The sequence below is a fragment of the Mycteria americana genome, chromosome 13 (genome assembly GCF_035582795.1).
Source record: "Mycteria americana isolate JAX WOST 10 ecotype Jacksonville Zoo and Gardens chromosome 13, USCA_MyAme_1.0, whole genome shotgun sequence".
Lineage (NCBI taxonomy): Eukaryota > Metazoa > Chordata > Aves > Ciconiiformes > Ciconiidae > Mycteria > Mycteria americana.
In genome coordinates, this window is record NC_134377.1 from 3,389,714 (window position 1) to 3,416,576 (window position 26,863).

The window sequence follows — 26,863 nt, forward strand, 5'->3', positions numbered from 1 at the left end:
AGGCATAGGAAAAAGGGAATTACATTTACCAACTTCCCCAAATCCACTGTCAAGGGAAATCACCTGCTAGGATAACTAACTCTACTCTTCTACAGCTACTGTTCTCTGGACTAATAGCTTCATTTACTCTCTGCCAGTCTGCTACAATGCTGTCTCCCCCTTCCTCATACTGTATTCATCTTTAGTTCTTGCTTCTAAGAAGCTGCAGATCTCTATAACCTGCTCAGCATAGCGTGAAGCCATCAGCACTGCAGACAGAGCTGGTAGTAAAGCAGGCAGTCTTAAACTGTACGAGATTATAAAAATCTCTATAAAAGCACAGCTGGGACTGTGAAAGCTGTAGTTGTTTTTTGCTCAAAAAACACAAGCACAATGTTTTTTTAAGTCCTCTTTGTGTTCTTAGAGTAAATGTTTTACTCCTGACACCTATTTGCAAACCCAATAAAGCTTCTTTCATTAGCACTGGCTCTAATTTGCTCTGCCTCATCCATTGCTAAAATTCCTCCTTATTAGTGAAAATATAGTGAGGAGGGAGAGATGTGGCTTCTGGGCTGGTACAGTGGGAACATGGGAGGAGCAGGAGTCACTCAGCCAGATCTCCCTATAGCCACCTGAGAGCCCAGAGTAATTAACTGAACCATTACCCCAAACAGTACCTGAATAGCCCTTCCCTGTCAAGAAAGATGTTTGAAATGGCCACTGAGAACAACAGGGGTGGACTCTTCAGTGAAGTTGCTGAGAAGAGAATTACTCCTTCCCCTGTGGAGCCGCACACCCAGCCGCAGGCTGAACGCTCTGTGCAGAGCCAAGGGAGTCCTCTCCCTTCTCAGCAGCTGCCTTTGACCACACAGGACAGAGGCAGGCTTGTAGCCTACCACACAAGCCTGACATGACAGTTCTGCCCCTCAAGCTGCCTGAAGAGCCAGAAGGCACAGAAGTAGCTAGGAAAGAGATCTATATCCCATTTCAGTAGGTTTTGGACAAGCTAAGTCACACACCAGCCCTGTTTTCAGCCCAGCAGACTGATGGGCACACACCTGCACTCGCCTGCAGTAGTTCAGAGGCACAACAGTGGCTAAGGCAGGGGTGGCAGCAGCACCCGCTGCAGCTGTGAAAGGATGACAGGCCAAGAACCAGCACAGTCCTGCATCAAAGATGTAAATGATTTACAAAGAGCATGTTAAATGATTTTAAGTCACTTTTCTTTGAACAAGACTAGAAGAAAGCAGACAGCTCCTTACCCCTCTCTTAAAGTTCTTGTCAGGCAGAAGCCAAGGGCAGTGTCAGTAGACCACAGCTGTATAAATGCTTTCAAGTCTTTCAAACCATTTTTAGGACACTGTAATTTCTTACAGTGTCTTCAAACTAAGGTGTAGGGCCATATTTAAGCATTCTCCATTTCCTAGATAAGGAGAAGTTACAAGCAGGCCAAAGGATAAGTCAGATGAACACACAGGCAGGAAACATGGACCATGAATTTTTTATTTTAATACAGTAAGTTTGAGTACAGCAGCAGAACTCCTTGAGTCCATCTTGGTTTACATCATATCAGTAGGTGGCTGATATAATCTGGCTCGGAGTTGTTCAATCAGGAATCCATTTCCAGTTTGATACAACCAGTTTCAGGAGACCGAATCCTTCTCTGCAGTGTCTTTTGCCACCCCAGGCTGGATCCTGCTGCTGAGCATTTCAGTCTTCACTTCTGTCATACTTGTGCTTGATGTGTTTCCACAGTTTCTGTATGTAAAACAAAAAAACAAACAAACAAACCCCAAATGGTAATCTTAGCCAGCTTTTCAGTGGGCCTGGGATAAAGTTTCACTATAAAATGCAAGTTATCATGAAACCTGTGTCCACAACAGGCAATAGCAAGAGAGGAAAGAAGAGTTTGTATGAAAACACATCCACAAGTACCACCAGGGTACCCAACAGCGTGGGTACTGTCATGCTGCGCTTCCCTGCTCCGTGGGGGTACACTCCGCTCCGCCACAGCAACAGTCCCACGCAAAGGTTTCAGGAGGAGCAGCTAGACAGCAGCTGAGAAGCCATGAGCCCACTCTGGGGGCGTGAAGCTGCTTTCTGCTGTGAAACAGACATGGTGGAACAGTTTGTCCTCTTACTGCTTTGTCGGTCCCCTCCACCTTCCTACCCTTCTTTCGGGGCTTAGTGAGAACAGCAACCCACTGATGCTGCCGTGCCTCCGCTCCCCACACCCGTCCTGCCCGTGGCGGCGGATGGAGTCCTGTACCCGGGTCTGCAGGATAGGGAAGGCACACAGGGGGCTCCGCGGCTTTTAGACTACGCAGGGAGGAATCTGCAGACATCCCACTTCCCCTGTTCTCCTACTCTGTGAGCCAAAGATTATTAACAGTATTCCACATTGCCTCGGCTTTCCACTCAGACGGGAGAAGGCATTTCTGCTCCCAGAGACACAGGATGCACAGAAGAATCCTATTCCAGGCACTGAATCTGCTGGCACGATGGGGACTGAGGGAAGCGCTGCGCAAGGGCAAGGCGTGTGCCGTGCTTTGCTGTTTGTTGTAGACAATGCTTTAGATTTTCAAAGAAAGTTAACTGTCTTGATAATTTGTTTTCAAACCCTGCTTGAGAAAACATTCGCACATAGAAAATTAACGCTACAATTAAAAAAAAGGAGTTGAATGCAAAGCTGAAGTTCAGATGTGATTTTATGTCAGCTTTTAACAAGTGACTGTTGCTAAAAAGGAGGAGACAGGGACCCTGGTCTTGCTCTTACTGTATTTCCTCAGCTCACCCAACCCCTGGTGAGTTACTTCAGGGGGGTGAAGCTGTCACTTTGCGTGGTATCAGCTTTCAGCTGGTTTCACGACCTGGTTCAGGATGCCAAAGAGCAGACATCACGCTGTCAGGGAAGGTGCAGGGCAGCTCTTTCCTGCATCAGAGCTGTTAAAATGACCTGCCTATCCTGGGAAACCGCGCCCTGGGTGCTCTGAGAGACCCGAGGCACATCAGCGCTGCAGGACAGGGAAGAGGACCACTGTGCTGCCAATGGGAACGTACAACACACCAAGGTTTTTTTGTACGTGGTGCAAGATGGAAGTAATAACACCTTTCCTTAGGGCACGCGTTGCATCACCTCATCCTGTCCAGGACCCTGTCAGATGTCCTGTCCGTGTGACGCAGTGTCCAGGCAGTTGTTATCCCACCACAGCTCTACTTTGAAATATAAGGACGGCTTGACCCACCTCATCTAACCTTCACGCCCGGGACAGCAGACTCCGCTGTCCTGTACACGCTGCACGTTCAGCACCCGTTATCCCCTCCCTCTGCTAAGGGCAGATGGCGAAAGGCGGAGGGCTACACGCCTACGGAGAGCAAAGCAAGCTCAATCCATGTTAACCTTCCTGCATCTCACCGACTTGGATACCTTTTCCCCAGCTGCTCCGCAGCCAGAGAAGCCCAAGAACACACCGAAGCCCTGACTACCAAGCGCCACGACACCACCAAAGCCTCCAGACGGGGCAGCTGCCGCCGGGCAACGCTGGACTGCGGCCCCGCGGCCGCCCTGCCCGCGGCCTTGGCGCTCGGGGCCTCCTCGGGGAAACCAAGGTCGCAATTCAGCGGGGGGAGCGCCTGCCGCACGCCGAGGGGCCAAGCCGCGGGCCCGGGAAGCCGGGGGCAGCCCGAAGTGCGGGCCCCGGGGCCGGGCCCAGGCGGGGCCGGCCTGACCTTCAGGGCCGGGCCTATGCCCGGGTGGGCCCGCGGCGCGTCGCCGCCCTCCCTTACCCCCTCGTTGAGGTGCTCGAAGATGGCGTCGGCGCCCTGGTCGAAGGCGCGTTCGAAGAGGACGGCGCCCAGGACGATGGTGAGGGCGAAGGTGGAGGTGCGGCGGAACAGCGCGCTGTACGCCTGCCGCAACAGCGCCATCTTGGCCGCGCGCTCTGCGCATGCGTCGCCTGACGGCACCGGTAGCGGGGCGGCGCGGAGCCTTCTGGGGGATGTAGGCGCCGACCCCCGTCTGCCCGCCGCTGGGCCTTCTGGGGGATGTAGGCGCCGCTCCCGGCAGGCGCCGCGCCGCCTCGGCCCGAGGTGAGTGCTGCCGCGGCCGGGGGTTTGAGGGCCTTTCCCGGGCTGCCGGTCGAAGCACCGTCCCCTCCTGGCACCCCTTCTCTTCCGTGGCTTCCGCTTGGCAACCCGAGTCTTTATTTCCCCTTTTTTTGAGGTGAAATCCGCAGAGGTAGCGCAGGCCGGCGGGCTGAAGTGCTCATGTCGGCGACAGCAAAATAAGGCGTGTGGGGCGAGCCCCTCCCCGGCTGCGGGACGGGCCTAACGGCGGCTGTGGGCCCGCGGGGGCAGCGGGGGGCAGTGGGCCTTGCTGGGGGCAGGAGACATCCCCTGCCAGGGTGGAAAGGAGAAGAAGGAGGGGTTTGTGTTAATGTCCTCTTCTGCTCACCCCCTCGGGCAGGGCGGGGGTAATTTGGGGGGTTTCTTCTTGCTTGGGCCAGCTGCGGAGGGCAGTAAGCCTCGTCAGCGTAGGCCGGGCGGGAGGTGGATGCTGTGGCTCCTAGAAACTGGAGGACGCTCAGAGGGCGGCTCCAGAGGCCTCGGGAAGAGCGTGACATGGCCCCGTGTGGCATAACTGAAGTGGAAACGTTCCCGCTTGCCGCTCTCTCTTCGTGTTTTTCTTTCTGTTTAACCCCAGCGAGGGCAGAGGGGCCCCGGGGTGGCTCCAGCGCCGTGGGAGAGAGCAATGGATTTGGGGTTGGAAAGGGAGGACAGACAAGGAGGGGTGGGGGAATCTTAGAACTGAAGTTATCCTGCAGCAGGGTTGTTGTTAAGTGAGCATCTACATTAAATTTCAGAACAGATCCTCAAGTGACACTCACTCTGTCGTTTCATTTGTCTCGGCCACTCAGGAAGAGCGCGTGGTCTGGCTGCATAGTCATTTCTCGTTATTTATTTATGGTTGGTTCCCTGCATGTAGCTACCGTGGGATTTCTGGGGTAGGGCAAAAGCTCTGCTTGTGCTGGAAGCCCATACAGAGGCTGGAAGGTGCCTGACATATTCCCATGCCCTGTGTATAGTGTTATCCCTTAGGCTGGGCTGTTGAAAAGCTCAATTATTATTTTTCGAAGTTAACTGCTACGGATTGTCTCTAAGACAAATCTTCCCAATAGCCTATAAACTGCAACCACTAGGACGGGTTTGTGTGGTGGTCGGGTTGACGTTAATCTCGAATCGAGCCTGTGGCTCGGGATTTATGCCGGGCGTAATGGAAATCTGAATCAGTCCCTCTGTCATTGTGAAGGTGCTGGCAGACTCTGCCGGCGTTTTGCATGTTCCCACACAGATATGAGCACATTTAAATTGGCAGCTGAGTATCATAAGCTTGACACTTGGATTTAATTAACTTCACATCTGTCTGGATACCCAAAGTGGCTGAAACAGCCCCGAGCCTGGGCTATAAGAAAGCAGGAAATTGAGGTCAAGGCCCAGCAGCAATTCTCAGGGTTCAGCATGGAGAAAAGCAGTTCCACCCAGACGAAAACAAGTCTGCCGTACACCCGTTTCTGGGTCACCTTCTTCCCTCCATCCACATCTCGGGGAAATGAGTGAAAGAACGCCCGGAGAGTCCTAAATAAGATCTGTAGCTAGTAGAGCGCAATGTGGAGTGTTTTGGCAGCAACTGGAGAAGGGAAAATGTAGGATGGTGCACATGAGATCTTGCCTGGAGTTCTACCAAGCACCTCAGCTAGATGAGTGAAACACCTGCTAGGTGTCTTGGAACATGCTCTTTCTGATAAAACATTGCTCCAAGAGGCTTACAGCAGAGGGGTTTTTTGTTACTACTTTTAAGCATCGAGATACAAGAAAAAGCCCTGGGTTTTTTGTATTTGGATTTATGCAGAAAGACTTTTAAGCTGGTACAAAGCCTGTCTGAAGTCATTTATGGCTGCCTGTGGGTCCAGGGGTCCGTTCGCCTGAATTCAGTTGCAAATTAGGGTCTAGAAATGTTAAGAGGAAATGGCCAAGCTGAAGCAGTTCTTTATAAAGCAGCTACATTTACTTTATTTCATAATGACTAAGATGGATTTAATTAGAAAACATCTCTGTTTTCAACTGAATAATGCTCTTTGTTTACTGTTTGAGCCATTTGGGAAAATGGAAATAGGTTAGCCAGTGTTGCTCAGAAGCAGCTTTTATTCCTACGTACTAGTTCAGCGCAAAGCGCTGTGGACTGCTGATACTGCAGAGGGTTGTCAGAATCCAGCCAAGATAATCCATGCAATTGAATTCTTAAAAAGATGGAAATAAGTGTTCGGTGTAATCTTTGGAGGGGGCGATCTCTGGGAGAATCTGATGCTCCTCTAATTGCTTTTTTTATTCTGTTCATCCCCTGCAATGGGAATTGCTAGGAGAATTTGGGAGCTGGCATCTCTGGGGTGTGGGATCTGGCTGCCTGAAATCTGTAGGAGCTTTCTGCCCTCGTTATTGGGGAAGGAGGGGGAATGAGCTTCTGCAATTATTGCCGTTGGGGTGATGAAAGGAAAAGTTTGAAATACGATTTCAAAGGCTGGCTGCTGCTGGGCTTCTGCAGGCAGAATTCCCATTGAGATCTGTGGAAACTTGTGTGGGACTGCTGCAGAATCTCATTTGTTTTCCCCGTTCACAGCAGCTGCTTCTGCAGAGATGGAGTGCAGGAGCCAGCAGCTGAAGCAGGAAGCTTTTATGTTACCAGAAACTTTGGGAGACTGTGGCATAAGATGCAGAAGGGGGATTTTTCAATACCTAAAAGCCACAGCAGAGCCTGTTAGTGGGCCAGACGCTGAGGGTAAGAGCGTTCCCTCTGGCTTCCAGCAGCCCCACCACAGTGCAGCAAAGCTGGCTGCCAGGCTGGCTGCGAAACTCTGGGATGATCTAGTAAAGGATAGGGGAAAATTATGGCTTCATGTTCATTAAGCAACACTTGGTTTTGGTTTCTTGGGCCGGAGTAGGACAATTTCAGACCTCAAGCCCTACAGAGCTGAGTTACACCTTCCAAACAGGAGCCAGGTCTGATTGTGTTTGCAGATGAAGCAGCTTGCAGTCGCATCAGGGAGAGACAGCTGGCTGATCAGCACCACCTCCCAACAAGGTTTTTCACCTGGAGAACAAGGAAAGGACCTTAAAACAAAGAGATTTCAAGTGTGTTGAGTCTCAGAACATTTTACCTTCAGTGTGAAGATTTGCAAGCCAATTCAAAAAAATCAGAAGATCTTTCTGTTGAATGCAGCTGGGCATGGATGGAGGAGACTACGTTTTAACTTGTGGTGTGAGGCCTGAGAGATTTCCAGGGACTTGATTTTGAAGCAGCAGGTCTCAGGAGTGGGGGAAGGAAGGGAGTTTGGCACAGTTGCTCATGAGGTGCCAGGATGGATGGCTGGCAGGAGGGCTTGGCAGAACTGCCTTAGCTCAGCGTGCTTGGCTCTGAGGGATTGCCTGTTGCTGCTGCTCTTCCCGCTGATTCTGAGGAATCGTTAGGGAGGCTGTGATTTATTCTGACCCTGGTTTATTTATAAAATCTTTATTTCTTGCGCTGGTCTCCATGCCATTTTTTAAACGCATTTAGCTGTCAAGGTGTCAAAAACTGGAGAATTGCTTTTGGAGTTTATCTCCCAGTCCATCCATCTTTGGCATTTATCAGGTACCTTTATATCACTCGGGAGAGAACTTACAGCTCCTTCAGGGTATCTGTTGCACCTCCAGCAAGGACAGCCGATGGGGACAGGGCTGCACTTAATCACAAACCCCATCTGCCCTACCAGGGTCTGGGCTGCTGCAGGCCCAGCACAGATAAGAGCACCCAAATTCTATGCTGTTAGCTCTCGATATGCCACAGCAGAGTCTCCGGACTACAAACACATCTGTGGTAAGCCCCTCTCCCCTGTGGGAGGAGAAGGACCGGGCATCCACAGGTTGCTTGCAGTGGCCGGAACCCCCAGTTGGGGGTTCTTTCCTCCTGGTTGTAAGGCTGTTGCGATCTTAGTTACTGCAAGTGCTGTACTCGGTGAAGCAGACACGTCTTGCTGCCATAGGCTGGGGAGGATGGGGAGAGCAGTCCTTGACGTACAGGAGTGAATAGGCGGCTAGGTGAACTGAACGAAATGTTATGTCCTTTGGTGTTTGTAATGCAGCTTCCCACTTGCAGCGCAGGTGAGATCAGCTTTTTTTCGTCTTTGAGGAGTTGCTGAGTTTCTTCCTTACCTTCTAGAGATGGACATGGGGGAATTTCCTTCCTCTTGCATGGCAGCTTGTGGAGGTTGTGTGTGGTCGGGGGTTAAAGTCCTGGGGCCCCAGGTGGAAGCTGTGGCATGGACCTCTAGCTCCTCCTGTTTGCACATGAGATGGTTTCTGCTGCACCTTCCCTGGTGCAGGGGGTGGGCTGGGAGCCGCTGGCTCTCAGGGGTCTCTGCTTTGTGTGATCTGACCTCCAGCACCCTCAGGGAAGGAGAACTCTTTCAGCAGAGACATTGTTGCTTTGGGTAATGGAGGTAAGAAATGCAGATCCGAGCCTGTTCTCCCATGTACATGCAGGAGATGCTGCCTTACCAGTCTCTGATGGACAAGAATATATACTGTTGGGTCTCACCCCTTTCTCTGTCTGACAACCCTAAATGATTTGAGTTCTTCTCCTTTGGAAGCAGGCGCTGTAAATCTTGGATCCTCCGTACCCAGGGCAGGCATGGCTGGGCGCCGAGGATCTGTCTGATGATTCCCAGGCCGCGCTGATGCTCCTCTGCCGGAAGAGAGATGGGGAAAAGATACTTCTGTGACTACTGTGACAGGTCCTTTCAGGACAACCTTCACAACAGGAAGAAACACCTCAATGGAGTGCAGCATCTCAGGGCTAAGAGAGTCTGGTACGACTTATTCCGAGGTGGGTACTACCAACTGTCTGCCACTCCCTTTCTGGGACTGGGGAGGTGATGGATGAGGTGTGGGGGGAGGGAATAGATAAAATAAATGAGCACTGATGATTTATATTCAGATTGTCTGTGCCAGTAAATTGTGGACTTGATACTGTTGCTGTCAAGCGGTCGCAGAGGCAAAATCGTCGTGTGTCTGGATGTGGGAAGGGGAAGCTGTAGACATCAGCTGGGACTTGAAATGAGGTGGAAGAGATAGGTAGGTTGTTTCTGAGAACAGGAGTTGCAGATAAAGCTCTCTTGGCATCACGGGCAAATCTGAGACAGGAGACCTGAGAGAACAAAGTGAATTATAGTTTCTGAAGGTGAGTTAGGTGCCTTCTGCAAACCAGAGTTGATCTCTGACGTGTGAGGAGCAAGGAATATGGGTGTGTATGTGTGTAGATGGAGAAAGCAGGCTGGAAGGCAGGCTGTACACACGTGTTGTGTGAACGGGCAGGAAGCTGGCAGCAGTTCTCTGCACCGGGTGGAGATGTTGGTTCTGAGGGTGGCCGTGGGAGAGGCTGAGGATGCAACTGCTTGACTGGAGATCCCAGAAGGGTGAGAGGGTTGGGGAAGCAGCTCAAAGCATGATATGCTCAAACCTATCTTAACCAAAGGGAAGAGCAGAGGAGGAGGGCTAGGTAGATGCACTGGGGCTTTGGCAGAGGAGGGATTGGAGTTCTGAGGCTGGAGGCTGTATCAGGATGTGCTGGAGGAAAGCTCTGTGTCCTCTGCCTGTGTAACAGGACTCTTCTCACCCAGCTCAGTGCTCTGACCTGGCTCACCACGCAGTTACATGTGTTTTAGTACCAGCCTGAGGAATATGGTGGGAATGTGCGTCCAGGGTCCTGAGACCAGGACTGTGTATTTTGGCAGTAACAAAGACTTGGTTTAGGTTAAACTGATTGTGAAACCATTGCCTGTATGTTCCTCTGCTTCTTTCTGGTTCCTCAGGATCAGGCTGTGTTTGTCTCCTGGCTAGCTAGGTGAGGAGTACCCTCTGGAGCTCTGGGTGGCTCTGCTGTCTGTTTAACCGTATGTAGAAGTTGGAAAGGCTCTCAAATGTGGAGGACCAACAGCCCCAGCTCAGCACAGTTCTAGCGCAGTTAGTGATTGTGAGGCAGATTACCTAGCGCTTTTCTTCTCAGCAGGCTGCAACCCTTGATTTCCCTCTGACTGATAAAATTCCTCATCCCATCCCTGATTAGGGGGTTCATCTCCTCTTGTCTCTGGACTCTGTGGCCTGGCATCAGCCAGTACAAGTTCTTCCACAGTCTATGGGAGCTGCTGTGTCTTTGGGGCTCACTTTCCCCAGGACGTCTCTGGGAGGTGAAGGACCATTTCAGTGGTGTCCACTGGAGACTTGGCGCAGGGTTCTGTGAGGCCTCGCACAGAGCTTTTCTGAGAGCTCTGTGAGTCTGCCTGGTCTTTCTCTGCTGCACCCAAGTGCTGCAGAGTCCTTGTTTTTCTGTCATGCTTCTTTTCCCCTACTGGCATGGGGAGAAAGCATGAAGCAGAAAGCAAAGAAGGTGATATTTGCAAGCCAGTGAAAAGCTGAAGCCAGGAGTACGAACAGGGACTGTTAACTGTCCACTTGTCTATGGCTGAAGTTCATGGTTGTCATGTAAAATGGCTTCCCACTAGGCAACCGACCTGTTTGGGGCCATGATACGGTGGGGTATTGCTGTGCAAGAGATCTTTACCCTGTTTGGTCTTTGTCTCCCCTAGATGCTGCCGCTATCCTGCAAGAGGAGCAAACCAAGAAACCTTGTCGGAAGTTTCTGCAAACAGGTGAGTTCTTCTGAGGTTGAAATAGCTGCCTGAGCTCCAGCAGCTTCTTTGTGAGCCAGCCCAAGGCTGTTCTGGAGAGCCCTGTTATGTGTGTTTGTCCTGGAGGGAGTGAAGGGCTTGGGCATCCGGCATGCAAGTGTAATGGATCTTGGGTTTGCATGCACATTTACAAGGGAGGACCTTGCCTGTGTGGCTCTCATGGAGCTCTGTGGCTTTTGTTCCAGGACAGTGTGATTTTGGGTCCAACTGCAGATTTTCCCACATGACAGAGCAGGACCTGGAGAAGCTGAGTGCCCAGGTTCAAGGTGAGTCCTCGAACAAGAAAATGTCCAGGGGTCTCTGAGGAGGGGGAGGTGCTGCAGGGAGCATGGGCTGCAGAGGGGCGCGTGAGGGGTTGTGCAGCAAGAGCCTGCGGTCCCATGCTGCCTGTATGCAGCAAGCCGAGCGTGGATCCCCTACGCCTGCCTCTCAGTGCTATATGAGCCTGTAGCGTGGCTGTAAGTGCTGCAGTTTTTCATATGCTTTCTGCTCTTGATCTGCTGGCACAGACACAAACCTAGAGTTGAGCAATGCTGTTACTACTTAGCAGCAAGCATCTGAAGCAGAGAGTGGGCTTTCTGAGCCCTCGGGGTTTTGTTCAATCAGGGAATAAAAACTGTCAGCAGCAGAGGGCACTGGTACATCACTTCCCCTTAAATTTATGGATTTGATTTCCCCCCACCTCTCTACTATTACCAGGGAGCTGCTGCTTCCACTCTTGGGAATAGCTAGCCCGCTGTCAGTTAGGTTGTCCTGAGGAGAGGACATGAGGTCTTGGATCCAGAAACGGCCTCTGCTCATGTGGCTTTGGGTGGAACTGAAGTTTGGGCAGAGGATGAATGGCAGCTGCTCCCCTGCTGTGAGTCTCCAGAGCACTTTTGAACTTTTTCATTCTGGGAGTACCACCTCCTTGCCCTAAAAGGGGTGGCAGCTCTGTTTTCTCTATAGGATTCATTACTTTGGTGGTTAGAGAAAATGTGAGTGAGGTGTTGGTGAGAACTTATGGAGTGGTTGAGGTCTCCACTGGAGATCATCTAGCCCCAACCCTACCTCGCTCAAAGCAGGGTAAACTAGAGCAGGCTGCTCAGGACCATGTCCAGTTGTGTTTTGAATATCCGCAAGGCTGGAGACTCTACAACCTCTGTGGGCAACCTGTTCCAGTGTTTGATCAAATTTGCTATAAAAATGAAATATTTTTTTTAATATTTAAATGGAAATTCCTGTATTTTGGTTTGTGCCCATTGTCTCTTGCCTTTGCTGGACTCCCCTCCAGCATGTCCCTGTTTCTGTGGTACTGGGGAGCCCAGCACTGCACACAGCACCCAGACGTGGCCTCACCAGTGCAGAGCAGAGAGGAAGGATCACCTCCTCGACCTGCTGGCAATGCTCTTCCTAATGCAGCCCAACTTCTGAGCAGCTCTTGTGCCCACACTGCTAGCTGAAGCCAACTGTTGTTTTGCCAGTAGTCTGGCAAAAACAGGCTTAAGTGTTGAAAGTGTGTGTGTGTGTACGTGCGTGCATACATATGAGATTTGGGGTGTGCGTGGGGTAGAGACTCTCTCCTGGCCTTCTGAGGGATCATATTTGGGGAGGCAGGGCTCTGGTGAACCTGGGGGAGCAGGAGGAAGGCAGGCACTACAGAGCTATTCAAGTCCTCGCCGTTGCTGAGTCAGTCTGCAAGTCCCCGAGGCGACTCTGTGAATCAATCGCTGAACAACGCTGGCAGTCAATAAAACCCATCTCGTCAGGCTGCGCGGGAGACGGAGCGCTCCAGCCAGCCCTTCTCGGAGCGGCAGTGCCGGGCTGGCACTTGTGCTCCTCTTCCCCGCTGCTAGCCCAGAACCTCTCCCCAGCCCTTCTCTGCTGTGGGGTTTAAGTGCTGGGCTCCTGAGAGGTGGCACAGGATGTCAGCCTATTTGCAGGAACCTGTAGCGTTTCCAGTCATTGAAGGCTGTTTATTGCAGGGGAAGTGAAAGCTCTTTGGAGCAGAGCGGAGCTGCAGGGGAAGGCTGGCAAGCTCCTCTGCGCTTGAGCAGGTTTCTTTGCCAATTACACTTGTTATTGAATATTGACTTCTGTCAAATGGGTCAGGTGTAAGTGGAGAATTGGCTAGTGAGACAGCTGATTCCTGGGAGATTACTTGGAAACCTTGCATTTGTTTTACCAAGTCAAACATTTAATTAAACAATTAGACTTCAAGGAGTGATGGCCAGGGAACAGCAGGGTGCCTTGTCCCTGGCTGTGCTGCTCTAACACAAATGCCTGGTTGTAGAGTTAAATCCTGCTCACCTCTCTCATGGCATTGCTCTGAGGAAATCCCGTGTGAGCTGAGCGAGCAGGCTCAGCGTCTCGCAGACCTCTAAATCTGATCACTTGAGCCCACAGAGAGCTTGGGGGGATTTGATGGAGGGAAGAGCTCAGCAGGACTTGGTGGAGAAGAGCTGCAGCCCGTAACACGGTAGACTGGGTGGAAGCAACAGCTGCAAAAGCCAAGCTGCCGTTCGGTGTGTCATGGGGACGTTTCACCACTCCTTAGGCTACTGAAGCGTTAGTGTCTCAGATGGTGAGGCTTAGGGCAGAGTTTAAGGCCAGCTTGTGCGATGGCAGGTTGGACTGCAGGTTGCATTAGTCACGCAGGAGAGCGGATCCTTCTAGCGTGTCCGTCAGGCGCCTCCGTCAGTAATGTCCCTGTATGCATTAGCACCTCGTCCTGGTGCTTCTGTGCTGTGAGGCATCGCAGGCCACAGCCAGTGAGACGATACACTACGGGTTAGAGCAGTGCTCTGGATCAGGCTGCCTCTCACTGAATTGGCAGTGTCCTCAGAGATTTCCTGTCTGAACCCGCAGTGTCTGGGAGATTTTGACAAGCTTGCAGCCTGGGGTGGTCAGGGATTTGAGATGAGCTGAGAGGCTGGAAGCTCCAGAGCCCTCTCACCATTTTGTGCGGAGTCTTGTGTGACCGTGCTGGAGATGACCACACTCTGCCTCTGGTGGGGTAAAAGTGGATGGTCTCTTGGTGGGTCCACAGTGCTGCTTAACTCTGCTTTCCTCAGCTCTGGTGCGTGGGTGTAGAAGCAGAGGAGCTGTCAGACTGCCTTGAACCCGTGTCTCCCCTTGTCCAGGGGCAGATTCTTCAGAAAAAGGTGCAAAGAAACCCTGTAGTGAAGTGGGGTAGCCCACTAACCCGTGTGTAGGGGTGGGCGTACATCCTAAACCACAGCAAAGCCTTTTCTGACTTTTTTTAACACTGCTAAACCATGATGGCACTTTCTTTTTCATGTAAATATTGAACCTGTGCCTGAATCCCTGTTAAGTGTTTGGTGTTGGTAGTTCTGTGTCAGTGAGCTCCCCTTGCTAATGACGCATTTTTATTACAGGCAAAGGAAACATAACATTATTCTTAACATTTGGCCTTTTTAATGCAGGGAATTCACCCCGTTGTTTGTGTTAGTCTTGTGGGTTAAGTAGGAAAATTTCTGGACGATTCGCTGTTCTGTAACAGCTTAGAGCGTGTCTTAGTTGGGCTTCAGCATTTCTGCACCCTGTAGAATATACTCATCAAGAAGCAACAGTTTCCACCTTCAGCAGGGAGGGAGGCATATTCCCAGCTGTTACCGCATCAAAGCATTAGCCTTCTGCATCTGCTGCATCATTCATCAGCGGGACACTTCCAGGCTGTCAGTTTAAGTACAGTCATGTCAGGAGAAGTCACTGTCAAATTGCCGTCTTCTTGCTTAAAGTTACTGGCTCCCCACTAATCTGCGTCACTTCTGCTGGTAGCGTTGACACAACCCAGCCTCTTTGGTGAGCTCCAGCTAGCCGGAGCTGCGAGGGAAGAGTAAGGGCACAGTTGGGTGAGTGTTTGCAATATTTCTGTGTGATCGAAAGAATATGAGTGACACTGCTGGGGGTGGCTGTAGTCAAGCAGTTTAACTTAGCGATGAGCAGGAGAAGGAGCGCTCTCGCAGTCGGCTGCCACTTCTTGGCTGCAGGGCGATAACTTCTTAAGCTGCTCATATTGCAGGGCCTCATCAACCTCATCTCTCGGCCACAGTCTGCCACTGTTCACGTGCTCTGGAGGAGTTTGGGCTGCCACAGCTGCCGGCCCAGGGAGGGAGCTGAAGGATTACATGTAAACCTCTTTGCTGGGTGACCTGCTCGGTGCTGGTGGTTGCACCTCACATACAGTGGTGCCTCATTCAGGAAGAAAACTCATGGTAAAAGTTGCATGGGAAGAGAAGATAAATCTGGACTCCCACTCTGGCATCATTAGAGAGGCACTTCATGACTACAGCCGCTCCTTTAATTGGCTGTAATTAGACTTGGAAGCAAATGCCCCAGTGAGAAGGAGGAGGGAAGCACCTTCACACCTGTCTTGCTGCTGCAGTCTGGCATGTATGAGGAGTAAGGGCTGGTAATTGTGTTTCAGAGTTACATCTTGGAATACCTCTTGACAATCAGGGGGTATTTCCAATCTCATGGTGGTTTTGGTGGTCCCTGGGTGGGACGTGTGTGCTTCAGAGGAAGATGAGACAAAAGATTTGCCTTTTTGATGGGCATGTGTCAAGGTGGACAGAGCCAGACAGTCGCCCACACCTGCTGCCTTACTTCTCAGCCCCAGGGTTGGAGTGTGTTGGAGCAGTAACTTGTGGAGCTGCATGAATGGGGAGCCAGCTGGATGTCTTTCTAATCTGGACACCTGAGGCCTCATTTAGGCCAGCGTGAGTCTGGAGTCGTTCCACTGCAGCCAGTGAGCTCTTCTGGACGAGACAGTGAGTTGTGGCTGCTTGAGTCCACGGGCTCCCACCAGTTCCTGGTGTGGCACTTTGGGGTAGTGGCCTTGGGGCTCCCTGCTCTAAACAGAAAGGCTTTGGCAGTTTTTGGTCTGGTCTGTGTTGGGGCTTGGAGTGGGATGAAATGGAAATCTTGGTGGTAGGTAGAGGTGGGAGAGGTTTCTCTCTGTGATTCTCTTCCCTGCCTCATCAAAGCCTCTCACAACCACTGCTTGTCCCCTTGCTGAGGTGGGATGCGCCCAGGCGCTCACTAGATGCAGAAACCTGGAACAAAGAGAAATAAGGTGGCTGTGGTCCAGGTTGCCAGGGAAGTCTAACCTGGGAGCTGAATTCAGATATCCTGAGTCTGAGCAGTGCCCAGCTCACTAGACTGAGCTTCTTGCCTCCCCAGTGCCCTCAGCTGGCCAGGCGGTTGGTTTGACCCCAAACAGCTCTGCTGGGGCTTTGCTCCTTGGGAACGACTGTAGGGACTTGAACAGTCCTGTCTCCAACCGTATCCTTATCGCCGGTTGCAGAGCAGCACCTCGACATCAGGACCACAGCAGGCTGTCTTTGTGGTGGCAGTGAGTACATCGTCACCCCTCCCAGCAGCAGCAGATGAAAAGGCTGGATGACAAATTATCCATCTCCGGCTGCTCATTGTGTAGCACATTTCTGCCATCCTTATTAATATTCAACAGGCAGATGAATAATTGGTTGCCACCACTAGGATGAAGTGATCCTTCACTCGGCCCAAGCAATATTAATTTCACACCCTGTCTGGAAACGTATAATATTTTCCTTAAACGTGTGACATATGGTGGGTAGGTGTGGAGCAGGCTCCTGGTGGGTCTGGCTGCAGGTGGCTGCCGCCGGGGTGGGACCACTGGCAGGTTGATCTCTAAATGGGATCAGGGTTCTCCCAGAGCGCTTGTCCCCGGAGGGTTTGGTGAGCGGGGCAGAGGGGAATAACACACAGCTGCCTCGGCTTCCTTTTCATTAATATCAGTGTTTATTTTTCAAAGTATCACACTCCCTTTTCTGTTAGGTGGGAACTTTCCACTAGGCTGGAGAGCTAATAGCTCTGAGCATCTCCTCAGCCCGCTCTGCCTGATGTGCTGTCAGGAGCATGACTGTGTTGTTCGTGTCAAGGACTCGTGCTAGACTCTGTTCTCCGCTAGCATCCCTTCCTGCTTTGTCACTGGTGCTGAGGGGGGACCGGAGAGCTTTGCTAACTGGGCAGCTGTGGATTTCTGCCCAGGGGGAGGGACTGGTGAGTGCTGGGCTGCCCTGCTGGCTCTGTGCCCTTCTCTCCGGAGAGGATGGTGCTGCAGGATGGGGTGCCTGGGAGCATCTGCCCCACGCAACCCCCCCGGGGTGATGAAGGGGTTGAAAGCTTGAAAGGACCTCAGGCTTCTCTGTCTCTTGGTAGACAGCAGAGGTTTCCTACTGGTTTCCTTGCTCGTTCCTAACTTGCATGAGAAAATGCAGGAACTCGTTCCCCTCCCTCGGCTGTGCCCTGCTCTGATTTTGCACCTAGGCTGAGCAGGGCTGGGTGACAGCCTCCCACCCTGTCTTTGCAGGGGCTGGAGATGGATCACGCAGCCTGCGCCTTAAACAGACCTGACAGCATCTCTGAAATCCCGTCTCCTGGTTGTACGCGCACTCTGAACCTTTCAGACTCTTGCGGCCTGCCAAGTCTGCATCGATCCGGACAGACGTCCCTGTCACTCCCACCTTACTGGGCAGAGGTGGCAAAGTCCCTCCTGCCAGTTGGAGGGACACGTCTTTGGAAACGGCTCAGGGCTCAGGGCCAGCAGAGGCTGTTTCAGGCAAGGATGAGGACGATCTACCCCGGGGGGAGATGTCAGACTCCCCTCGGTTAAGTGCCCGAACTGCTGTTGTGCTTGCTGGCTTACTTCTTGTTCCCGGCTCTGGCTGGCTGGAGCTGTCCCCAGTGAGGAGGCCAAGCATCAGATGGCAGGTGGACAGTGGAGGAGGAGGAGGAGGGGCTGCCATGGGCAAATGGCAAACTCTCCTACCGTAAGAACCTATGCAGGGTAATGAGCAGCAGGTTTAATGGAGTGAAAGGACTGCAGCACGAGTGTCTGATAGCCCTCTCTCTCTCAACCAGGGGAGCAGAGATCGAAGGAGCTGCGGCAGGAGGGAGCAGATGTCCCGCCTGGCACCATTGAGGACTGGCTGGAGAAGAGAGCAAAGAGACTGAGTGCAGCTCAGAGTAACAGGTACTGGTGGCTGGGGAGCATCCGTGTGGGGGCTGGCTGCTGCTGCTGGCCCCCACGATGCAGAGGGGGGATCCAGTAAGAGGGGTGTGAGTGGATAGGAGAAGGCGCAGGTGATCAGAGGTCCCAACTCGATGGGATCCCCTGAGCTATCATTTAACACTCGGCCTGCCAGCGCCGCGTGCCTGCTCTTAGCACATGCTACAGACACATGTACGGATCCGGTCTTGCATGCCCGCATCAGAGATGCGTGCATGTGTCTCTCCATGTGCCCGGGGGACAAGCCAGGCCTCGCTGCCTGTGGCTGCTTCCCTGGGGAAGGCAAGCAGAGGGGTACCCCTGTGCTCTCTGCAGAGTGCACGGACATGCCTGGAAGGACAGTGCCACTGCGGTGCTGAGCTACTAATGCCCAGAGTTCAGTGGCAGGAGCCTGGTCTCATCTGTTGACAGCTTCCCCATCCTCTGCCTGCCCTGTCTGCACATCTCTGGCAGTCCCTGCCAGTGAGAGGGTGGAATTAGCTCCTCCTCGTGGCATTCATTCGGATTCGGGCGCCTGCCGGTGCCTGCTGTTTCCTTGCTCACCTGACTGTGCCGCAGGCTTAATTGGATGACATTTGGGCAGGTGCCAAATCTCTCTTTTGTTCTTTTTCTGTTTGCTCCTGTCCTCTCTGTGTTTGGTCTGGGCAGGATCTTCCTTCTGGTGCTTGTCTGGGCTTGCTGCTTTCTTGTTCGCTCCATCCATCAGCTTGGCTGCCCTTAGCCTTGCAGTGGTGCTCACTGACAGCCGTAACTTTCCTACCCCCCATACACTTCACTTGCCCCATTTTGCTTGTCCTGCCCGTGAATCCTTTGATCATCTCTTACAGAAGATAGCCATCGCTATACCCAGAGGAATTTCCAGACCTTCATAACTACTTGGTCCCTGCTGCCACCAAAGATGCACAAGACCTGGGATTTGTGGGGTTGTTGCTTTCTACCCAGCCTCTCTGTCCCTGCAGGCTCAGAAACCATCTACTACAGGAACTAAACACCAACTATTCAAAGCTTCTCTTCCTCTGTCTGGCCTTGCCGACGCCTGTCCCTATCATTTCTCTCCAGCCCCACCATAGCCCTTCCGAGCAACTGTGTGTTTTGCTTTGTCTGCCAGAGAAGTTGTTTTGCATTGCCAGGGAAGAGGGGCTGTTTTAGGCAGATCCCTGTGCTCCTGGTGCCGCAGGAGTCCGTGTTCCTCCTGAAAATACTTTTAAGGACAAGGAGCTCCCTCTCCCTCCTGCAGTCCTTGAGGTCCCTGAAATGTGGCAGAATCTCTGGCAGGGTCTAATGGTGCTTTGGGGAATTTGTGATTTTGAATGGTAACCTGCCCAGGGGCTGCCTTGCCTGGCTGATCATGTCAGTTAAAGACCATTAGGCTGCTCAAAACAGTAGAGAAAGTGCTCTCTAGGGCAGTCATCTCCAAAGGAGATGCTAGAGACCTAGCTCCACCTCTGTCTTCTCCGGCAGCACTGAGTAGGAAGGATTCAAGCTGGGATGGAAGAGGTCTTGGAAGCATCATCTCCCAGAGTGTGATGGGAAGCTGTTGCTGTGTTAAGCCTCAGCTTGCGAGCGTAGCTGAGTTTCTGTCTCTGCCTTGCCGGGGGCTTTCTAGCAGGATACCTGGCAGGCAATCACAGGTGGAGCTACTGCCTTGCGCGGTCTCCAAGTACACCACAGTGCAAAGAAAACGCCGTGCTGGACTAGAAGTGGCTGTGTGGCCAGGTACTGCCTTGGCTGAAGGGTAGCGCTTTCTTAAAGGCAGTAACTTGAGCACCATTTCTGACTGTCACCTAGATTAGCCCCACGGATGGAGGATTGCCACGCTGCCTTCCACCCATCGTTCGTGCAGCCGCTCTCCCAGCCTGGCTGGGCTCAAGGGGACAACAATCTTCCTTTGGAAGCCTCCACCTGATGCGTATTTTCAAAGTCACGCTGTGCCATTGCTTTCTGGAGAGCTGGGGTGGAGTTGGACGGAGTTTGTGTCGTTCTCTTAGCAGTGGAGCTCCGCCAGGGTGTGATTGATTTTTAACGTGATTTCCAAAGGAAACGGAGCATGTCAGTGCACGTGAGTGTGTGCTTCTGCCATAACTGCTGTGGAGCCCACTTGCTGATTTCCATCAGAAAGGGGTCTGAGGCCTCAAAGATATTGAGATACTACAGGTTTCATGAACATGGAAGTCAGTAGAGGAGAGGGATCCTATTAATGCCTTCGGAAAGGAAATATTCTTGACCCTTGCTAGTCACCAGAGAATCCACATGGGACAGCCGTTCTGAATGCTCCAGCTGTAGGTAAACCTTTGATAGCATTTGTATCTTATGAGACCCCAGGGAATTGAGTACCCAGACAGCATCCTCCCTATTGATTAGTTCTGCTGCTCACAGAACAGCTCATTAGTTGATAGCTGTGCTGTTCCACCTTGCAGCATGCCTTGTCCTGCTCCCCACCCCACCGTACTGCTGCTGCGGGGGCTCCCCTGCCTGCGTGAGCGACAGTGCTTGGATGTCACAAAAAATATTCCTGCCCGAGAGGGGCTTGGTCCTAGCGGTCTTGTCTCATCTTCAGCTCTGAAGAATCCCCATCAAGGGGACAAGCAGTAGACCAAATGACTTTGCTCTGTGTTAGTTGCCTAGAAAACACTGCACTCAACTTCTGTAGCTGGCTTTTGGCCATGTCGTCGGCCCTGCAGGGAAAGGAGGGTGCTGCCTCTCTGGAGCATTATGTAAAGGAGTTTGATTAGATTTCTTCTGGCATAACAATTAAAAAGATTCATCAGGATCAGAGGTAGAGGCCTGAGAAGCTGGAAGGCTGCTGTCAGGGCTTGTGCTAAAGAATAAATGGGTTTCCTGCACTCAGGAATTAATGGAAAAGGTACATTTCCCATGAATTTAAACCTGCCCCGGCCAAGCACTTTCTTCAGCTGGAGACAAGGGAGCGATGCTTCTTGCTATTGTGCTTCTTCACTCAGGTGTGTTGTTTGTAGCAGCCTCAACTAGTAAACTTGAGGGAGAGAGACAGAGAAAGTGTTTCCCAGGCAGTGAGCTGGAGGAGGAAGCCTGTTCCCTCTGCTGAAGGGTGCTTCTGTGAAAACACCCCATCGTTTTGGCAGTTTCTCCGTTTCCGAGGGGTCCTTGTCCTTTGGGAAGTGCACAGCTGGCTTGGGATTCAGGCTGCTGGGAAAGAAACATCTGCTAATTTTGTTTGTTCTTCTCAAAACTCAGCTGTGTGAAGAGTGGAGAGCAGCTGGGGGTGGGAGGGGACGGGGCCAGCCGTGCTCCCAGCGCGAGGCCTCTCCTGCCAGCAGCTGTGCCTGGGGCTGCTGCCCCTCTCGGGGGGCTGCGCCTGCCTTCCCCCCCAGCAGACCCCCTTACCTTAGTGCTCCCGCCTTATTTTTCAGTGGCATGCACTACATCAGCAAGCACCTAATGGTGCTTACGTGTGGGCTGGGGGGTGGTTACACAGCAGTCGTGCTGTTGGATTTGGGGCGGGGGTGAATATACCTGCTTGTTGATAGCCAAAACCCTCCTCTGCTGGACCCCTCCTCTTTTGGGGACTAGCGGAGGGGCACAGGGAAGCTCAGCTCCTAAGCAGGGCCTTGCTATCAAACTGAGGGATCTGTCCCTCACCTCTGCCCCTTTCATCTCCCCACCTCCGCAGTGCTCTGCCTGAGAAACCAGCACCTTTCCAGTACCCGCCGGGCTGGCCGCCAGTGCAGGATCTGCCCCCGTCCCTGCAGGCCCCCCCGCCCGGAGGGTGGCCAGTCCCCCCCAACCTGCAGTGGGGCTGAGGCACAGGGACCCCCGCAGAGGTTGTGCTGGAGACAGACTTCTTCCTCGCCTGCTCTAAGAAAGGGACAGAGTTATTTATATACACTTTTATATCAATAAAAGCCTTCCCCCCTGTTGCAGCCTGCATGTGTCGTGTTATTTCTCGCCTGGCAGCCTCCTGTGGATTGAGCCAGTCCCGCGGTTGTCTCCCTGCCACTGGAATGGGGATCTGCACTCAGCAGAGCTCCAGCCCATGCGGAGGGGCTGTCTGCTGTCATCTGGAGCAGACAGCCCCCTTTCCCGGGGCAGGATCCGTCCCCTCAGACCACCGCTGTCTGTGCTGCGCCCTGCGCTGCCCGCTCTCAGTCCAGCTCTGTGCCTGGGCTCTATGCGGGCTGATCCAGGGCAGGGAAGAAAGCTGTAACCAGGCTTTTAAAACTGATATTTAGTATTTCCTCCAGTGTTTATGACTTATGTTTGCTTCTTTTAAATTCAGTATGTAAAATGGCTTAGCTTCAGGTGCCAGAGCTCCTAATGAAGAGCTTGGGGAGCTCCCCTAAGCCCTCTGCTCCTCCTCCCACTATGCTGAAGGTGAGAAGCAGGGAGAAAAAAAACATGCCAAGGTTTCTCCTTCTTCAGGAAACTAAGTAAAGGGTGAGTGCCAGTGGGGCAAATACCTCCGTGGGTCGCTCCCTGCTACGGGAGCTGGCTGGCCAGGTGTGTGTGCTGGGGGCTTGAGCTGGGAAGGGGCGAGGAGGGACTCCACGGCCCTCCTGCTCGCTGCGGGGCTGCGCTGGGAGCCGAGGGCAGCGGCCGGGGAGGCCAGCCTGCCTGCCTGCCTCCAGCTTCTCCTCTTTCCTGGTCTGGAAGGGCTGCCCTGGAGAAGGCTATAAGGGTGCTTTTAGAGCGCAGCTTTGGTATGGCCAAGCCCAGACGCGTGGCTGCTGCAGTGAGAGTTTTGCAGTCATCTCTCCTCACCAGGAAAGGGAAAGATGAACAAGGCCCTTGGCTTGGCTTTCTCGGGAAGGTGGGTGGGTGCTCGGCTTCACCGCAGAGCTGCCGGGCGTGCAGGCGATCCCGACCAGCGGCATCCCGGGAGAGCAGTCCTCCGGCAGCAGGTCTGTCCAGGACGGCTGCACCCCCTGCCAGTGCATTTCAGGTTTGGCCGCGCAGGGAGGCGATGGGTCCAGATTCATGAAGAGTGCAGGCAGGAGCCAGCTGCCTTGGGCCAAATCTCGCCTGTGTCACGCCGGCGCTCGGCTGCGCGGGGCAGGGCAGAGCTCCCGCCTCAGGGTGTGCGGGCAGATGGTCATCGGGAGCCGTCAGCCCCCGCGCGCCCCATCCTGGGACGCAGCTTTGACACGAGCAGGGGCTGGGTGTGACTGAGGCATGGCTGGGTGCGGAGCTGCGTGAGCCCTGCTGCGGCGGGGAAGCCAGCCTTGGCCGGAGGCTGGTTGAGCTTTAAGCCGAACTAAAGGGTGTTTTTATCCTTCCCGGTGTGACTGCGGTTGCTCTGCTGAGCCCTGTGCTTGCTGGTCTTTGGAGAGCGGGAGCCCAGGGCTTGGGCTCAGAGGACGCGGCATCAGCCCTGTGTCCCGTCCTCGCCTCCCTTTGCAGGAGCCGGCACGTGCGGGGAAACAAGAGCACCCATGTGGCACCTATTTGGGGATAAATCGGAGTCCCCTGGAGGAAGGGGACCCCTGCCCTGAATGCAGAGGTTGCACAGCTGCAGGAGGCCAAATGGAGGAGGGGGAACCCCAAAGGGGCTGTGGGATGCTCCGGAGCTGGGGCGCGAGCTGCCGGGCTCTGCTCTCAGCCATCACAGGAGCAGCTTTGGCTGCTCTCTCCAACCTGCTGTGATGTGCATCCAGCACGGCGCAGGGGGAGAGCCCCGGGGAGCCGGGGGCTGCTGGGGGGGCTCAGCCCATCACCCCCACCGCTCCGCTGACTTCAAAGGGTGACAAACGGCTTCAAGCCTGAGTCGAGGCAGTGGCAGCCAGGCCATGCGCACGGGCACCTTCCTAACCAGGCCACGGCTGCCGCCACCGCTGCCGGCAGAGGCAAATCAAAGAACACCCGCTCCCGTCTCTCCTGCGGATGTTTTGAGGACGGCGGCGGAGCATGTGCCGGCTGTTTCACAATCAGCCGTCAAAATACTTCGCAGTTCCTCGCCCGTGTTTGGAGACATGCCTGCATCAGCGCCCAGGTCCCCTCCCTGCTCCGTGTGCTCCGGTCCCGGCGTGTTTTGGAGCATCCCTGGGAGGGCGGCTGGTCCGGGAGGTGTTGCTTTACCCAACACTCGCAAGCTTCACGGCTCTGAAACTGCTCCCCAGATCCAGCTTAAATTTGGTAGAGAAACAAGTCGCCGGCCGAGCAGGCTGGAGCACCAGGCAGCTCCCTGGGCGAGCTGCAAAACTGAACTGTAAATGAAAATTACAGCGTAAAACACAAATGCAGCCGCAGCCCCTCCGTGCTATTCCTCACTCCCCAAGAGATGAGCTGCTGGTGACGCAGAAACTCCCAGTAAAGCCTGAAAGGCGAGAGCGGGAGCGTTCCCTGCCAAGCACCAGCCTGTCCACGGGAGGCGGACAGGGGCTGGCGAGGGGATTTAATTAAAATCGGGTTTTCCTGCAAAAGCTTGTACGATCTCCGGCCTTCAGGGCCGAGCCGAGCATCGCTCGTAGGGCGTCGTGTATTCATGGAGCCGTGCAACTCCCAGGTACTTGTAGGAGCCTGTAAATTACAGGCTTTTATGGGGGTGTATTTTACAGCGTGGTGTCAGGAGATGTAATGATGGCATGTATCACTGCTGGGGACGGGACGCAGCCGGCGTGGACTAACCTGGGGGAAAAGGCTGTTTGCAGAGAGCTGCACGGCAGGGAGGAGAACGCCGAAGCAGGACGGGGCTCTCGGCTCCTTCCCTCGCTCCCACGCAGCCCCGCGGGACGGCTGGTACCCGGCTCCCAAAGGATGCTGCAGGGATGCGCACGGCCCCGTGGGGCTCAGCGTCCCCGGCGGGTCCCGGGTGCCCTGGGGTGGGCGGTGGGGAGCTGCGGCCCGTTAGCGACGGCACGAGCCAAAGTGCCTTTTATAGAGCAAGAGCGGGAGTAATTTATCGGGAAGCTTTTAGGGAAATGAGCAGCTCCTGGGCCCCTGCCAAGGCGCAGCCCCGCTGGGCTCTGCCTGGTGTCCTCTGGCAGCTCTTGCTGGGAGAGGAGGGGGACGGGGGTGGGAATGGGGACGGGATGGGAAGGGGGATGGGGACAGGATGGGGTTGGCGATGGGGACGGGGATGGGGACAGGGATGGGAATGGGGACGGGGATGGGGATGGACAGGGATGAGGAGGGGACAGGGATAGGGAAGGGGCTGGGGAGAAGGGACAGGGACAGGGATGGGGCTGAGAGCACCCCACACTGCTTGCAGCGCCAGAGAGAGAAATAACCTTTACCAACTTCTTCCCTTCCTATCCCAAAGCACTCGTCGGCGCTATGGCAGCCTCAGCACTGCAAACCCCGGTAGTTTTCCTGCCGTTTTGCTCTGTCCGGCGGGGACCGACAGCAGCGCCCACGCAGGGTCCTTCTCCCTCCCACCTCCCCTCGTCCTGCTGCAGCGCTCGCATAGTAAGATTTTTTTTTTCCTTTCCTAGCGAGCATTTAATTAAATTAGTGAGGAGCATCGCTGTCTCGCGGCAGCCGCAATGAGCCGTCCCTGGCTGCGGCAGAGCGGTGCGAGGCCGGCGTGCAGGGAACATGGCCGGGACCCCGTGCTGCCTGGCTGCTCCTGAATCGGGAGCTGCGATCTCCAAGCCTGCCTGAAGAAATCCGTTCTCCCAATTCCCATTAAAATTAATTGAGCAGCTTTGAAAAGCTGAGCTTGGGGGAATCACATTATTCCTTTTATCTAATTTTTCTTTTATGTTATTGTATTTTCTAGCAAATTAAATTGTCCTCTTTTTCTTTTCGGCCCCCTTATGTTTATTCACAGTGTCTATAATAGATCTGGTTAAAAATACATATATATATACACATCTCCGAGGCCACGTGGCTTCCTTTGGAAACGCCGGTTCATAAAAAATCAAAACTTTCTGTGGGGAGATGGATGAAATTTCATTACGGGCGCAGAGCCTCCCCGACTTTGCGAGGCAGCCGAAATGATTTCACTGCTGTGGAGCACTTCCCATTTTCATTTCTCATTTGGACGTTCGGTTCAATTTGTTTGATAAATTATACGAAATCAAAAAAAAAAAACAAAAACCAACCCCAAACCAACAACCCAAATCAATAAACGCAGCCGATTCCTTCTGGCAGCCCAAAAAGGGGGTGTCCCCCCTCTCGGTGCTGGGGAGGCCGTCTGGAGGGTGGGAAATCCCGGGCAGGCGCAAGGAAATGTGTTTTCCCCATGCGAGCGTCAAACAGGGCTCCAGGGAGATGAAGGCTGGGGTTGCCCCAGCCCCGACGCCCCGGGGATGGTCTCCTCCGGCCCCGTTCCACACGAGGCCACCCCCCGGCACCGCCTGCGGCGGGGGGCAGCAGCCTTGCCCGATACACTCACGGCACCGAGAGCTTCCCGTGTTTTTATTTATTATTTTAATCTATTTGTCATTAAAAATGCATCATCCGGGGGCTCGGGGAAGGCGATCCATTAGGCGGGTGCGGCCCCCCGAGCACGCGCAGACGTGATTGCCACGGAGGTCTGCGGGAGCACGGCCGTGTTTCCATCAGCAGGACGGCGACACGCAGCGCGGGGGGGTTACACCCGGGGCAGCCCCCCCCCCATGGTGTAAATCAGGAGTAACAGGGGTGCTCCCCTCCCTGCCAGCCTCGGGGCAGGATCCCCAGCCCGGCCCGGGGACGGTGACCCCCCAAACCCTCTCTGAGCCCCCCCCCGTGCCCCTCTCCTACAACCGCTCGGCGCTCGCACCGATCCACGGGAAAGGGCAGGACCCACGGCCGGGTCGGGGTAGGGGACACGGGGTGTAACCCCCCGGCACTGGTGGGAGCCACCGGGAAGGAGCTGGGTCCCCTCCAGCCTCAGGTTTGGGGATGCTCCGGCCCCCCGGGGTGCTGGGGGGGCCACAGACCCCTGGCCATTGCCCACCTCCCTTGCCGGGAGGACTCGGCCACACACTGGCCACGGCTCAGCAGCACCCATGGGTGCTCTCACGGCCCTACACCCGCCTGGCACCCATCACCCCGCGCCTGTTCCCACCCCTGCCCCACCACTGCCCCCCCATGTCCCCCCACATCGCCAGGAGCCCCAGCAGCCCAGAGCACTTCAGAAATCCCAGTTTTA

At 53.9% G+C, this 26,863-nt stretch overlaps 2 protein-coding genes across 8 annotated transcripts; one reads left to right on the plus strand and one right to left on the minus strand.

The window, feature by feature from the left end:
- Positions 1-1,463: 1,463 nt before the first annotated feature.
- On the minus strand, positions 1,464-3,944 carry UQCR10 (ubiquinol-cytochrome c reductase, complex III subunit X). Its single transcript, XM_075516506.1, has 2 exons — positions 3,766-3,944; positions 1,464-1,737 (listed from the first exon to the last, which is right to left on the minus strand). Exons 1-2 carry the CDS (start codon positions 3,904-3,906, stop codon positions 1,690-1,692), a joined length of 189 nt encoding a protein of 62 aa, XP_075372621.1. The 5' UTR covers positions 3,907-3,944; the 3' UTR covers positions 1,464-1,689.
- Position 3,945: 1 nt separating this feature from the next.
- On the plus strand, positions 3,946-21,715 carry ZMAT5 (zinc finger matrin-type 5). Of its 7 annotated transcripts, none has more exons than XM_075516503.1 (6): positions 3,946-4,068; positions 8,664-8,896; positions 10,656-10,718; positions 10,943-11,023; positions 17,664-17,775; positions 21,461-21,715. In XM_075516503.1, the coding sequence occupies exons 2-6, from the start codon at positions 8,770-8,772 to the stop codon at positions 21,588-21,590; spliced, it is 513 nt and encodes a 170-aa protein (XP_075372618.1). In that variant the 5' UTR covers positions 3,946-4,068; positions 8,664-8,769; the 3' UTR covers positions 21,591-21,715. The 7 variants fall into 7 exon arrangements, with proteins under 7 accessions (XP_075372618.1, XP_075372615.1, XP_075372613.1 ...); XM_075516500.1 differs by having other exon boundaries at positions 3,961-4,068; positions 8,661-8,896; XM_075516498.1 differs by having other exon boundaries at positions 4,035-4,216; positions 8,661-8,896.
- The last annotated feature ends 5,148 nt before the right edge of the window (positions 21,716-26,863 follow it).

What these genes read in the sequence shown, in the direction of transcription:
- UQCR10 (XM_075516506.1), bottom strand. Translation starts at nt 3,906, where the DNA reads ATGGCGCTGTTGCGGCAGGCGTACAGCGCGCTGTTCCGCCGCACCTCC. An exon ending in TCGAGCACCTCAACGAGGGG is followed by an intron (nt 1,738 to 3,765) that starts GTAAGGGAGGGC and finishes TTTTACATACAG; the next exon opens with AAACTGTGGAAACACATCAA.
- ZMAT5 (XM_075516503.1), top strand. Translation starts at nt 8,770, where the DNA reads ATGGGGAAAAGATACTTCTGTGACTACTGTGACAGGTCCTTTCAGGAC. An exon ending in CTGGTACGACTTATTCCGAG is followed by an intron (nt 8,897 to 10,655) that starts GTGGGTACTACC and finishes TGTCTCCCCTAG; the next exon opens with ATGCTGCCGCTATCCTGCAA. An exon ending in GCTGAGTGCCCAGGTTCAAG is followed by an intron (nt 11,024 to 17,663) that starts GTGAGTCCTCGA and finishes TCTCTCAACCAG; the next exon opens with GGGAGCAGAGATCGAAGGAG.